This window comes from Patella vulgata, chromosome 3 (assembly GCF_932274485.2).
Source record: "Patella vulgata chromosome 3, xgPatVulg1.2, whole genome shotgun sequence".
NCBI classification, from domain to species: domain Eukaryota; kingdom Metazoa; phylum Mollusca; class Gastropoda; family Patellidae; genus Patella; species Patella vulgata.
Window position 1 is genome coordinate 6,225,414 of NC_065881.2, and position 13,327 is coordinate 6,238,740.

Here is a 13,327-nt window from a genome sequence, read left to right on the forward strand (position 1 = left end):
GTCCCGAAATGACCTAGTTTGTGTCGAGTGGACGTTAAACCCCATTTCTCTCTCCCTCTCACCCACTAACTAAAGTTGGCGTCACGTCTACATAATTACAAACAAATAGTGAGTAGATTGACATTAGTTCTCTTATTTTTAAATATTAGTTTAAAATATCAGAGCTATTATAATGATTATATTGAAGGTCAGATATGTTAATTATATTAGAATAGTGCTGTATATATATTTAAGAGAACAGATTTAGTTTATATACATTAAAGTGTAATAATGAAGACATCGTTGTATGTGGTGTTGGTATTGTTACCTGTATATACAAGATCTATTGTCTTTCCAACTCAAGGTAAAATAACATTTATATAATCTTCTGTACCTGTTCACGTTAAACATTACTTTTCGAAGCTACGGGGAGGGGGTGGGGGATTGGATAGCCCAATGGTTAGCGCGGTCGCGTTGGATCATAAGGTCTGTCATTGAGTCAACTGGCGTGCTTTCGATTCCCCGGCTGTACGTGACAACTTCATGGGTTTTCTCCGGTTCCTCCGGTTTCCTCCTACTGCTAAAGACCCCTACCCACAAGCGAATTATTGAAGTAAAATTGAACCATATGTTAGTCCCGAAATGACCTAGTTTGTGTGGAGTGGACGTTAAACTCCATCTCTCTCTCTTTCATATGCCACACCCACACTGCATCTTTTTTATCCATCATATTAAAATTAACAGTCCTCTTTGATTTTAAGTCGGGGGATCACGGTGGCTAAGTGGGTAAGACGCTGGCTCGCTGGCCTGGAGTTCGGGTGTTCGATGCCTGCATTGGCCGACAAAGTTCATCCAGACTTCCGGCATGACAACGACAGCTGTCTAGTCGCTCGGATGGGACGAAAAACCGAGGCCCCGTGTACACATTAACGTGCACGTAAAAGATCACTTGACAGTTGGAGTTCGATATAAGAATAGGCCGTAGCGCTGCTGTTCAGGCAAAATTTCCCTCATAGCACACTGTATGGTGTAAGCCCGTCTTCATTATCCCAGTCTTCAGGACGTTTAACCCCATTTCATTTTCATTTCATTTCATTTTAAGTCAAAGACAAAGTGATTTAATCGAAAATTTAATCTAATCGAAAATGTATAAACATTTCAGGCGAAGACCCTCTTATTGCCGTACTGGATAAGGATAAAAAGGTCAGCTTCATTAACCCCGCCGGTGGAAACAACACGCCTGTTTTGGAAACCATTGCCTTGATGAGTAGTGGGCGTGGTGCGTCGTCTGCTATTGACTTTAATTATAATGGAAAGTTAATCTACTGGACAGACATCGCTGCTCATAAGGTGTATAGGTAAGTCGGTCTTCCTAGGGAGGTAGAGATGGCCTAGTGGTCTAGAGTGCCGCGCTTTGACCTCTAGCTGGTCGGTCAAGCGTATGTGGCTGGTGTTACCGTATGTGGCTTGGAGATAGGGGCGCCCTTCTCAACCTCGTGAGTTTACTCCGGGTACTCCAGTTTACTCCCACAGGAAAGACCACTGCGCGTGCGCTAAGATAATAAAATAAAAAAAGACTTGTCTGCGATATCACCTTCGGTAGAAGCGGACGTTAAACACTAAGAACAACAACCTATAGTCCCTTTTTAAAGGCCCACGTGAGGTTACTGGATAAGTTATTACCCTTGCCCTCAGTATCTGGGAGATGCTCGATTCACAGTCCAGAACGTCCCGAATTGACAGAATTGCAATCAATCGAGTAACGCGGAATTCAGTTCTGTCACAGTTCTGCCAGTCCTGACCACGGAGATGGTATGGGTAGAATAGTGACGTAAGTTTGAGCTGTCATAGTTGGTTGAGATATTTTCATCTTCAGTCATCGCATGCGTTGTAGCCCAAAATCCACCTTTTCACTCGATTGTCGCTATTTTTGGGATTGAGAGAATTCAATTCCGGAACGTACAATCGAGTACCTCCATAGTTACAGCTCTCTGGGTCAGAGTGCAAGTACCTTAACATAATAGTGAAATACCTTTGTATAAAAAGGCCTATGTCTCAGCAGCTACTGACACAATTTAAAAATGAATTAGCCATTGTGTATAACTCGATCAAAGTAACAAGGTAGGGTCTGTTATTATTTGTTCATTACAAAATGACACCCGAAACCAAAGGGTACACGCCTCGTGTACTGATTATAAAATGTTAATTGTGTCTCAAATATTGGATTTTAGGATCCTATAATTTCACGACAAGATAACAACATCAGCATTGATTGAAATTGGTCAATATTGAATTCTTATTCGTGTTTTTAATTTCGAATATTATGGAAAATATTGAATTAGAGACTTAGCTCCTTTAAAACTGAATTCCTTTGTTTAACTCTAAACCTACTATTGAGTTAGAGACTTAGCTCCTTTAACTGTTTTGTATGTTGCTAGTGTAAAAGTTGATGGTGGTGATGAAGAACAAAAGGTTGTACTAGAAGGTGACCTGGATAAACCCGAAGGTCTGGCTTATGATTGGATACATAATCATTTATATATTAGTGATCGGATGAATGATAATATCCTGGTAATCAACCCCGATACAGGAGCGAGGAAAACTTTATTAAGTCATGTGGGTTACCCACGAGATATAGAAGTCGATCCTAGAACTGGGTAAGACAACTATACTGATAAACCTGTTTCACTTAAAGATACATTATGTTAGATTTAGATAAAGAGCTGACCCATTCTTGCTATAATAGCTCAAAACTGGAAAATGTAAAATGAAAATGTTGAAAATTTCATTCGTTTACTATTGTAGGCTGTGGAGAGATGAAATGAAATGAAATGGGGTTTAACGTCCTACTATTCTGCTCCGACTGGGCTAATGAAGACGGGCATACTCCATACAGTGTGCTATGGGGCAAATTTTGCTCGGACAGCGGCACTACGGCCTACTCTTATATCGAGTTCCATCTGCCACGGGATCCTTTACGTCCAGGCCAATGTGTACACGGGACCTCGGTTTATCTTCCCACCCAAAAGACTATACGTTTTCCCTTGCCAGACCCTACTAACAAGGGGGAACCACGCCGGAAAATTCCGATGAACATTCTCGGCCAATGTCGCAATCGAACACGCGACCTTGGTGTTAGCGAGCCAACGTCGACAAGACACATTCCATTGACAATTTCGACAAGGGTAAAGGAGGCCGGCATTTTCCAGCAACTGACGACACCGGGTAAGAACGGGGACCTCCTTGTGAGGGAGCCAGGGGCTAAGTGAGAGAGAGAGACGCAATGACGACCTTTGCCTCATGGTTTGGAGTTTTTGCGTCCCCTTGAGGTTTTGCAAATGCAAAAAATCACGCGGTTTCAATGCAGTTTTCAACATTATAATCATAATCATAGTGTTCAACCAGTGTCAAACATACCGTGGGTCAGATATTCTACAAATCGACCCTAGCATGTGCCACACAACAGCCCACTATTACTCGGTGGCACTGGGAGGGGCCCCTTCTTACCCCCCCCCCTTCCCCGCAATGACACATATATTTTGTTTTTTGGGGCCAAGACGAAATCTTGTTCCCCATGCACATTCGTGGGTCAGCACGCCCCTTGTTTCTATTAAAATATTATGGTGTAAGTTATGCTGGTATTGATTATGGTTAAATACGTTTGATTTAGGTGGTTATATTTGATTGCTGGTGATGAAGAATCGGCCAAATTGATGAGGACTACTTTAGATGGCAGGTACCATGAGCTGATAACTCGTGAACTAGATTATCCAATCAGATTAGCATTAGGTTAGTAATAAATAAGCAATTTGGTTAAAACAACTTCCAGTGTAGGCTGAGATGAATCTTCGGTCATTTTACGGCGTCATTTACTAAGTCCACGATCTTGTACGTGCAGATACGTTCCAATATGTTTCCATACGATCAACACGATTGCCACGATTGACCTCGATATATGATAAGACCTGATAGGATCACCACGATTACTCCACGATTAAAACCACGATTTCAATCGTAGCGCGAATCGTCATAGTGGGAACCTAGCTTTAGGTAATAGAAAAACAATTTGATTGAAACAACATCCAATTTAGGCTAAGATGAAACTTCGGACATTTTAAGTCCGGCCTCGCTTGTTTTGGATGGCGCTATACGGGACTGTCAAGGAAGCGTGGCATGTAGGTCGGGTGGTTTCTAAAATGCCAGGTCCGATAAAAGAAAGAAAAATCCCTTGGCAGTTGAAATAGGCAATCTGATTAGAACACAGATTCTATTTCGTTTCGTTTTTTACAGTTCAAAATTTCGTTTTACTTGTCTTTCCTACACTAGGATCTGGAAGAGTTGTTATATAATCCGCGTTCTGGTTGATGTGAGGGATTAGCCAATGAAACGGTCTCTTACGTCGAGTAATTGGCGTGAGGTGCACGGAACTGTGGGTAACCCACTAGAAACATCAACGCTGATTGGTTAACCAAATGTCTGACGTCATGGGGTTAAAAGCCGCTCGTATGACCTCTGACGTAAAAAAACGAAACGAAATATAGATGTATATTTTAATCCGATTGTTGGAATAGGGAGATGTGTAGTCATGAAGTATGGCTGTAGCTTGGTCCGAGTTGATCAGGGATCATTTTATGGAACTTCCGAGGAAACATTTTCGACACAAACTAGGTCCTTTCGGGATTGACATATAGTTCAATTTTACTTCAATAATTCGCTTGCGCGTAGGGGTCTTTAGCAGTGAAAGGAAACCGTAGGACCCGGAGAAAACCCACGGGGTTGGACAAGCGACCCAACTTCTTGTCACGTACAACTGGGGAATCGAAACCACCTCGATTGACTCAATGACAGACCTTATGATACAACGCGCACACGCTGACCATTCAGCCATCCCCCTGTTACGCGCAGGCAAAGCTCATAGTGCTGATTCAGTCTATGTTAGTATTACTAACTTATTATGCTTAAATCGCCTGTAATATGTGCCACTCAGGTGGATAATCAGTATTGTTTTCTTTGTAACGTAAGATATTTAAATAGGCCTAGCCTATATAGTCAATTCAGTTATAGATGCATCAACACTGTTATAAGTTTACGAGCATATATAATTATTATTTTACTATTAAAATCATTATTATATATATATATAATGCTACCAAAAAGTCATAGTGATGACAGTATCCAGCTTCAATTATTTAAAGTTTATCGGCTGTTCATTCATTGCCAGCCTTTCGGAAGTGTCAAATGGAGGCAAACCGCGTGCGTTCAATGTCATAAAATTAACGTGTGAAAACTACTTTACCCCGTTCCTAATTCAGCTTGTCAGTTTTCAATAATGCGTATTATTGTGCCCCACCTCATGGGCGAGGGGGACACATCAGCAGGATAGCTTGCCTATTAATATTTTACTCGTATTTTTCAAATATTCATCGGCTGTTTCTTCAGAGCTTCTTTCATCAACTCCTGCGTTTGACATTTTTCACGCGCTTATGTTCCAGACGCTGTCATTGGCCGAGTTACTCGCGCTTTCGTTCTAATGAATCTGATTGGTTAGTTTACGCGAGCTAGCGTTCCAATCCCTCTGATTGGCGGAACGTTTAAATCTTAGCAGACGACAGTCTTGAGGCTCGGCACTTCGGTCTTTGGCTGCCACTGGGTGTAGTTCGTTTAGTGTAAAAGTCTTTATTACTTTTAAGGCCCATTTTGCCTTAGGAAAAACTAATGGATTCTTTGATGGTAGGTTAATAGCAGTCTAATTATGCCGATGGAAAACTCTAGACCTTTATGTAGGCTGGAGAATGTGTTTTTTTTAAGTTAGGCCTTAGGCCTAGTTTCCCTCGTCAATCACTATGAGTGATTAGATTAGCATCATTCTTTTAGACTAGTCCTATATTTAATATTTTGTCCGGATTTCCTAACCTCCAGAACTGGCCTTTTTGTATAGGCCTATTACTACAGGTTGTTATTTTCAGCGTAATCATTCGTGGGAAAACCCCACACCCTACCTACCTTTGGGGAAAAATCCCCATTCTCACCAATTAGTGGGTAAATCCCCACTTTTATCATTTTTGGGGAAAAATCCCCATTCTCATCAATTAGTGGGTAAATCCCCGCTTTTATCATTTTTGGGGAAAAATCCCCATTCTCACCAATTAGTGGGTAAATCCCCACTTTTATCATTTTTGGGGAAAAATCCCCATTCTCATCAATTAGTGGGTAAATCCCCGCTTTTATCATTTTTGGGGAAAAATCCCCATTCTCACCAATTAGTGGGTAAATCCCCACTTTTATCATTTTTGGGGAAAAATCCCCATTCTCATCAATTAGTGGGTAAATCCCCGCTTTTATCATTTTTGATGAAAATCCCCATTTTCATCAATTTGAATTACTGGGTAAATCCCAATTTGGTCGTTTTTGGGGAAATAATCCCTACTTTTTAGCACTTTTGGGGAAAAACTATAGGAATACAATCTTGCTTGCAGCAAGTGTAAGGGCGAAGGGTGGTAAAAAAAAAGGGTCATTTATTTAACATATAATAGACCTATATAGTTATAGTAGTATTTAGTGTCTTATATTAAATTAACTTAATATTGTTGGCCTATTAGGCCTATTTTATTATAATTTATGCAATTTGTCGCCTAATTTCTTCATTATACATTGCTGAAGACAGTAGAGTCTATAGTCTATAGGCCTATAATAAATTAATTGTTTTTATATATGTAATAAAATTTATTAACTTTTAACTTTTGTTTGTCTTATTCTTTTGGTTTAGCGCTAGGCTGGAGCGAACCCTATTTTATTTACGTTCTTTGTTAAGGGAATCGAGGAACCGTAACACCCCCACCCCCAATATTGTCGATAGGACTAAAATAGGTTGTATTGTTGTTGTTATTGCTGTTGTAATGAGGACTAGCAGAGGTTGTTATTATTGTTTTTGTAGATTATGACGAACAGAGATTGTACTGGACTGAAGGTACCTTTAACATGATTAAAAGTATTGGTGTTAATGGAGAAAACCTGACCACCGTTTATACACCATATTCTACATGGGACTTTACACCTGTAGATATCACCATATCCGGGGTAAGTTTCGCAATTCGTGTAAATTATAATGATATAATATAATAATACTTGAAATAATGAATGCTACTATTAATTGTTCTTTTGATGTGTAATGTCACATTAATTTTACATGGTAACATTTAGCCTCAGATTCGACGTAGATTTGAACAATAGTAGTCTTTAATGTCAAGTAATAATAGTAGTCTTTAATGTCAAGCATTAACCTGTACTATTATCAACTTCTGGAATTTGATATTTTAACGATTGGAATGGTGGTGGTATTTAACTTAAACTCAACCCTGTATAAAAAAAAAATAATAATACTTCACTTCATTCTGTTTGTATCAAACATGTAAATTTGAGCTTTCTGTTGGTTAGGTTGATGAGGGTCGGCAAGCTTCCCACCATAGGTCCAGATATCCGCTGCAAATTACCATTGACACCCCGATTTTTCCAAAGGACACATGGGAACACATACGAAGCTTAGGCTGTCTGTCTACAGTTAGTTCCATTTGAGAACAGACGCTAAGCTATTTGACCGACATTTTAATTCGTAAACACTAAGTATGCTTCGCGAATTTTGAGAAGTATTTATTCTACTTCCATTTAATGGAATTGAAAAAGTTTATTTAGTCTTTGTGTGTAAGCCAGGTGTGAAACGGAGTAGAACCGCATTACAAAACAATATACTAAGTCTTGGATATGGCGGCCATTTAGGACAGAGATCTTTTCTCGAAGTATGAAGTAGATGGGACCCCTAACCAAATATCCTGCGCCCACGACTGGTAGTTGTCTAATGATATGGGGGGTGGATGGTTGAATGGTTAGCGTGTGCCCCCGGTATCATAAAGTCTGTCATTGAGTCAACTGGTGTGGTTTCGATTCCCCGGTTGTACATGACAAGGAGTATGATCGCCTGTCCAACCTCGTGGGTTTTCTCCTGGTCCTCCGGTTTCCTCCCACTGCTAAAGACCCCTACAGGCAAGCGAATTATTGAAATAAAATTGAACCATATGATAGTCCCGAAATGACCTAGTTTGTGTCGAGTGGACGTTAAACCCCATTTCTCTCTCCGTCTAGCGATATATGTCATTACAAATTTTAATTGTAATACAATATCACAGTAACCATAGCCCCAATGTGGTATGAAAATGTGATGTTCTAAACTTTTAGGGGATTTCGTGGCCGAATGGTTTAACGTGTGCGTGTTAGATCGTTAGGTCTGTCATGGAGACAAGTTGCGTGGCTTCGATTCCCCAAGGAGTAGGATCACCCGTCTAACCTCGTGGATCCTCCGGTTTACTGCCATTGCTAAAGACCACAAGTGATGTAATAAAATAAAATGTAACCATATGCTAGCCCCGAAACATTGAGTGGACGTTACCCCCCCCCCCCCAGCCCCCTTCGGAAGGACCCGGAGAAATTCCAAAAAGGTTAGACAGAAGACCCTACTACTTGTCACGTACAAGCGGGAAATCGGTGGGTTTATCGTCCACTCGACACAAACTAGGTCATTTCGGGACTAACACATGCTTCAATCTTATTTTCAATAATTCGCTTGCGTGTAGGGGTCTTTAGCGGTAGGAGGAAACCGAGGGACCCGGAGAAACCCAAAGAGGTTGGACAGGCGAAAACCAGAAAGATGTTTCACGGTGTTTAAATTACTATATTATTGTCGTATTTAAGGATTACTTGTATTGGGTGCAGAATATGAGAAAACTCCTTCGTATACCAAAACATGGTGGCAGCGAAGTTACTCGATATGAGAACCTGGAACAATATGGCCGCTGGCATATAAGGCAACATTCTCTTATGGGAATTTGTGCCATTGATCCACGAAAACAAGCAGATAGTAAGTATATTTCATGTGTATACTAGTGTAGAAATACACCACCACGAAAAACTCAAATTCCAGTATGTATCTTTATAACATCAAGCATGTTTGACTTTTATTGAGTAGTTGCCTGTTTTTGGCCATCAATCCCTATTAGCACCAATTAGAACCAGTTAGCCCGTGTTAGAATCGGTTAGCACATGTTAGCACAAATTAGCCCATGTTAGCACCGGTTAGTCCATGTTAGCACCGGTTAGCCCATGTTAGTACTAGTTAGCCTATGTTAGCACCGGTTAGCCCATGTAAGCGCCAGTTAGCCCAGCACAAATTAGCCCACGTTAGCACCGGTTAGCCGATATAAACGCCAGTTAGCCTAGTACCAGTTAGCCCAGCACCAGTTAGCCCATGTTAGCATCGGTTAGCACTAGTTAGCCCATGCTAGTACCTGTTAGTCCATGCTAGCACCGGTTAGTCCATGCTACTACCGGCTAGCCCAGCACAAATCAGCCCATGTTAGCACCGGTTAACCCATGTTACCATCAGTTAGTTCATGCTAGTACCAGTTAGCCCAGCACCAGTTAGCTCATGTTAGCACCAGTTAGCCCAGCACCAGTTAGCCCATGTTAGCACCAGTTAGCCCAGCACCAGTTAGCTCGTGTTACCACCAGTTAGCCTATGTTAGCATCGGTTAGCCCATGTTACCACCAGTTAGCCTATGTTAGCACCAGTTAGCCCATGTTAGCACCAGTTAGCTCGTGTTAGCACCAGTTAGTCCAGCAACAGTTAGCTAATGTTAGCAACAGTTAGCTCATGTTAGCAACAGTTAGCTCATGTTAGCACCAGTTAGCCCATGTTAGCACCAGTTAGCCCATGTTACCACCAGTTAGCTCATGTTAGCACCAGTTAGCCCATGTTAGCACCAGTTAGCCCATGTTAGCACCAGTTAGCTCATGTTAGCAACAGTTAGCCCATGTTAGCACCCGTTAGCCCATGTTAGCACCAGTTAGCTCATGTTAGCACCAGTTAGGTCATGTTAGCACCAGTTAGCTCATGTTAGCACCAGTTAGCCCATGTTAGCACCAGTTAGCCCATGTTACCACCAGTTAGCTCATGTTAGCACCAGTTAGCCCATGTTAGCACCAGTTACCCCATGTTAGCACCAGTTAGCCCATTTTACCACCTATTTAACCTCAATGACGAAACATCGGTCTACACGTTGTTCTAGTCCTGTTTGTCATTTCCTTAATTTAGCTCTTGCCCTTTCCAAACACGCATCAAACTTCTGTTACTATTAAATCCCTAATCTTTTACATATTTCTACTTTTCAGGCCCCAATGTGTGTGGAACGAATAATGGTGGGTGTTCCCATTTCTGTCTTCCGAGTCTGCTATCTTCTAATAGGTCACCCACCTGCACCTGCCCAGATGGTCTGACCTTAACGGCTGATAAAGCTACTTGTTCAGTTTAAACTTAGTTTCAAATAACACGTAAATGTATCTTTTTGGACACCGCAGTAACAAATAAATAAGATATTTTGCATATTAATTACTATCGTAATTATGTCCGACAAGACACTGACTTTCACCTTCATGAAAATATCGGAAAAGTTGACTTTTGTGTTTGAGTTTACATGTTCTGCCAAGTTTTGTTTTATATTCATGATTCTTGAGCAGAAAGGGGGGGGGGGGGGGTGGACGGGTGTATGGCTGAATGGTTAGCACGTGCGCTGTATCTGTCATTGAGTCAACTGGCGTGGTTTCGATTATCTCTCCACTGCCTGTAATGTTAATACTCGTCTCATTGAGCGGCTCGAACTTTATTCACCTTCTGCCCCACAGAGAGAGAGAGAGAGGGGGGGGGGTAACGTCTACTCGACACGAACTAGGTAATTTCGGGACTAACATATGGTTTAATTTTATTTCAATAATTCGCTTGCGCGTAGGGGGTCTTTAGCAGTGGGAGGAAATCCACGAGGTTGGACAGGCGACCCGACTCCTTGTCACGTACAACCGGGGAATCGAAACCCCGTTAGTTGACTCACTGACAGACCGTTTGATACAGCGCGCACGTGCTAACCATTCGGCCATCCAACCCCCCGGAAGTGGATGAATTTAAGGTATACCGTGACCAAGTATTGTCACTGTCGGTAAGATATAACCTCTGAAAATTAGAATTAGCTAAAAGCAACGAGGGGGAGGAGGCCCGAGAAGTGTTCTGTGGGGTGCTGTAAAATTGACAGACAATGTATATCTGGGGGCGGGGGAGTCCAGGGGTGGGGGTGTTCCCCCCCCCCCCCCCGGCTTCGACAAAAATTTTCAAAATTAGTCTGCCGGAAACGCTATTTCCTGCACCCTGGGCAGCGTCATCTCAAAAAACCCTTCATTTGATGAAAAATTGACCAGAAAACCTCAAAATACCCCTCATTTGAAGATCAGAAGAAAGTGAAAAATCCAGAAATCTGGATAAAATCAGTACTGAGAATCCGATATCAACTACTGATGATTATGTTTCCAGGAGGTTGACAATTTTTTCACAGGGGGAGCAAAACATTTTGCAGCCGACCACCCCCCGCCCCCAAAGTTACGGGCATGGGAGATATAGGTCGAAATGCGCTGTCCGGGACACAACACTCCTCTAAACACGAAGCAAACCAATTTAAAACTATCATATTATTATGCTGATCTCAAAATGGCCGAATTATTGGCTTTCTGTTCATTTCTTTATTTCGTATTCTTACTATTGTCATTTAATTTATCGAGAAGAGACAATGAATTTATTTATTTCTAAAAATAAAGTCAATCAGCCATAATAAAATTATAGTATCAACTCCCTCGATACGTCTGTACATTTCCAGTAATACGACATCTCCTAGGGGACGTTTCACGACGATTATGGTAGACAGAATTCATACTGGTCTTATTACTTATAAAACAAACCTATACCGATAAATCCATTTTATGCCAGTATCGTTTCAATCTAATTAAAATACGGATCCTTTTTCGTTTCGTTTTTTTTTCAATCTGATTAAAACACGGATCCAATTTCGTTTCGTTTTTATAGTTCAAAATTTCGATTTTACTTGTCTTTACTACACTTGGATCTGGAAGCGTTGTTATTTAACCCGTGTTCTGCTTGAAATGAGGGGTCCGCCAATCAAATGGTCCGTCGAATCTAGCGTTTGACTTTTTTTGCGCGGAAGTGTTGGTAGACATTAGCGGCAATAGAAATCAAAACAAAGCAAAAGTAGATAAACAATACATGGCGGTCGATAATTCGTTAATCGAATGACTGATGTAATCGGGTCAAATGTCGCTTGCTTGGTACCTGACGTCATAGAACGTGAACTCCCACTATCACTTGTTAGATCTACATGTAGTGTAGGCCATTGAAAGTATAAAAAACGAAACGAAATATAGATCTATATTTTAATTAGATTGTTTTTGGTTTTTTTATAGTTCAAAATTTCGTTTTACTTGTCTTCACTACACTAGGATATGGAAGAGTAGGAACAGGCAATCTGATTAAACCACAGATCCAATTTCGTTTCGTTTTTTGATAGTTTAAAATATTTTGGATCTTTGCAAGGAAGCGTCCAAGGTGAATTTCATTCAAAGGAGAAGCTCCGGATGGTAAACTAGGGTCTGGAAGAGTTTCCGGTTTCCTCCCACTGCTAAAGACCCCTACGGGCAAGCGAATTATTGAAATAAAATTAAACCGTGTGTTACTATTAGTCCCAAAATGACCTAGTCTGTGTCGAGTGGACGTTAAACCCAATTTCTCTCTCTCTCTCTCTCTCTCTCTGGAAGAGTTGTTATATAAGCCGCGTTCTTGTTGCCGATGAAACGGTTCGTTGCAGAGAGATCTTGGTGTGCTGTGGACATCCCACTAGGAACATGCATCAACGCTGATTGGTTAATCAAATGTCTGACGTAATAGGGTCAAAAGCTGCTCGTATGACCCCTGACGATACCTCCCGCTACAACTGGTCAGATCTTCCTGTAGAAGAAGTCGTCGAAAGAATAAAAAACGAAACGAATTAATCCAATTGGTATCGTTTCTATGATTGTAGAAAAAATTATATCCTGTAAATTTGGCTTCAAAAATATTACCCCGTTAAAACGTTACCGGTTTCCAACACGGTTTACTCTTGTCAGTGATTCGATCCCTGCATTGGCCGAGAAAGTTCATCCAGATTTTCCAGCGTGGTTTCCCCTTGTCAGTGGCGCAGGACGGAGGGTTCTGACAAGGACAGCTGACTAGTCATTCAGATGGGATGAAAAATCGAGGTCCCGTGTACACATTGGTCCCTTGGCAGTTGGAATTCGATATAAGAGTAGGCCGTAGCGCCGCTGCCCGGGCAAAATTTCTCTCGTAGCACACTGTATAGAGTATGTCCGTTTTCATTAGCCCAGTCGAGGAGCAGAACAGTAGGACATTAAACCCCATTTCATTTCATTT

The 13,327-nt window shown here is 41.3% G+C and overlaps 1 protein-coding gene across 1 annotated transcript; it reads left to right on the forward strand.

Annotated features, from left to right (window-relative positions):
* The first annotated feature begins 205 nt into the window (after positions 1-205).
* On the forward strand, positions 206-10,414 carry LOC126815936 (low-density lipoprotein receptor-related protein 4). The gene is made up of 7 exons (XM_050542059.2): positions 206-343; positions 1,142-1,337; positions 2,418-2,636; positions 3,650-3,768; positions 6,914-7,056; positions 8,722-8,887; positions 10,198-10,414. The coding sequence occupies exons 1-7, from the start codon at positions 271-273 to the stop codon at positions 10,335-10,337; spliced, it is 1,056 nt and encodes a 351-aa protein (XP_050398016.1). The 5' UTR covers positions 206-270; the 3' UTR covers positions 10,338-10,414.
* The last annotated feature ends 2,913 nt before the right edge of the window (positions 10,415-13,327 follow it).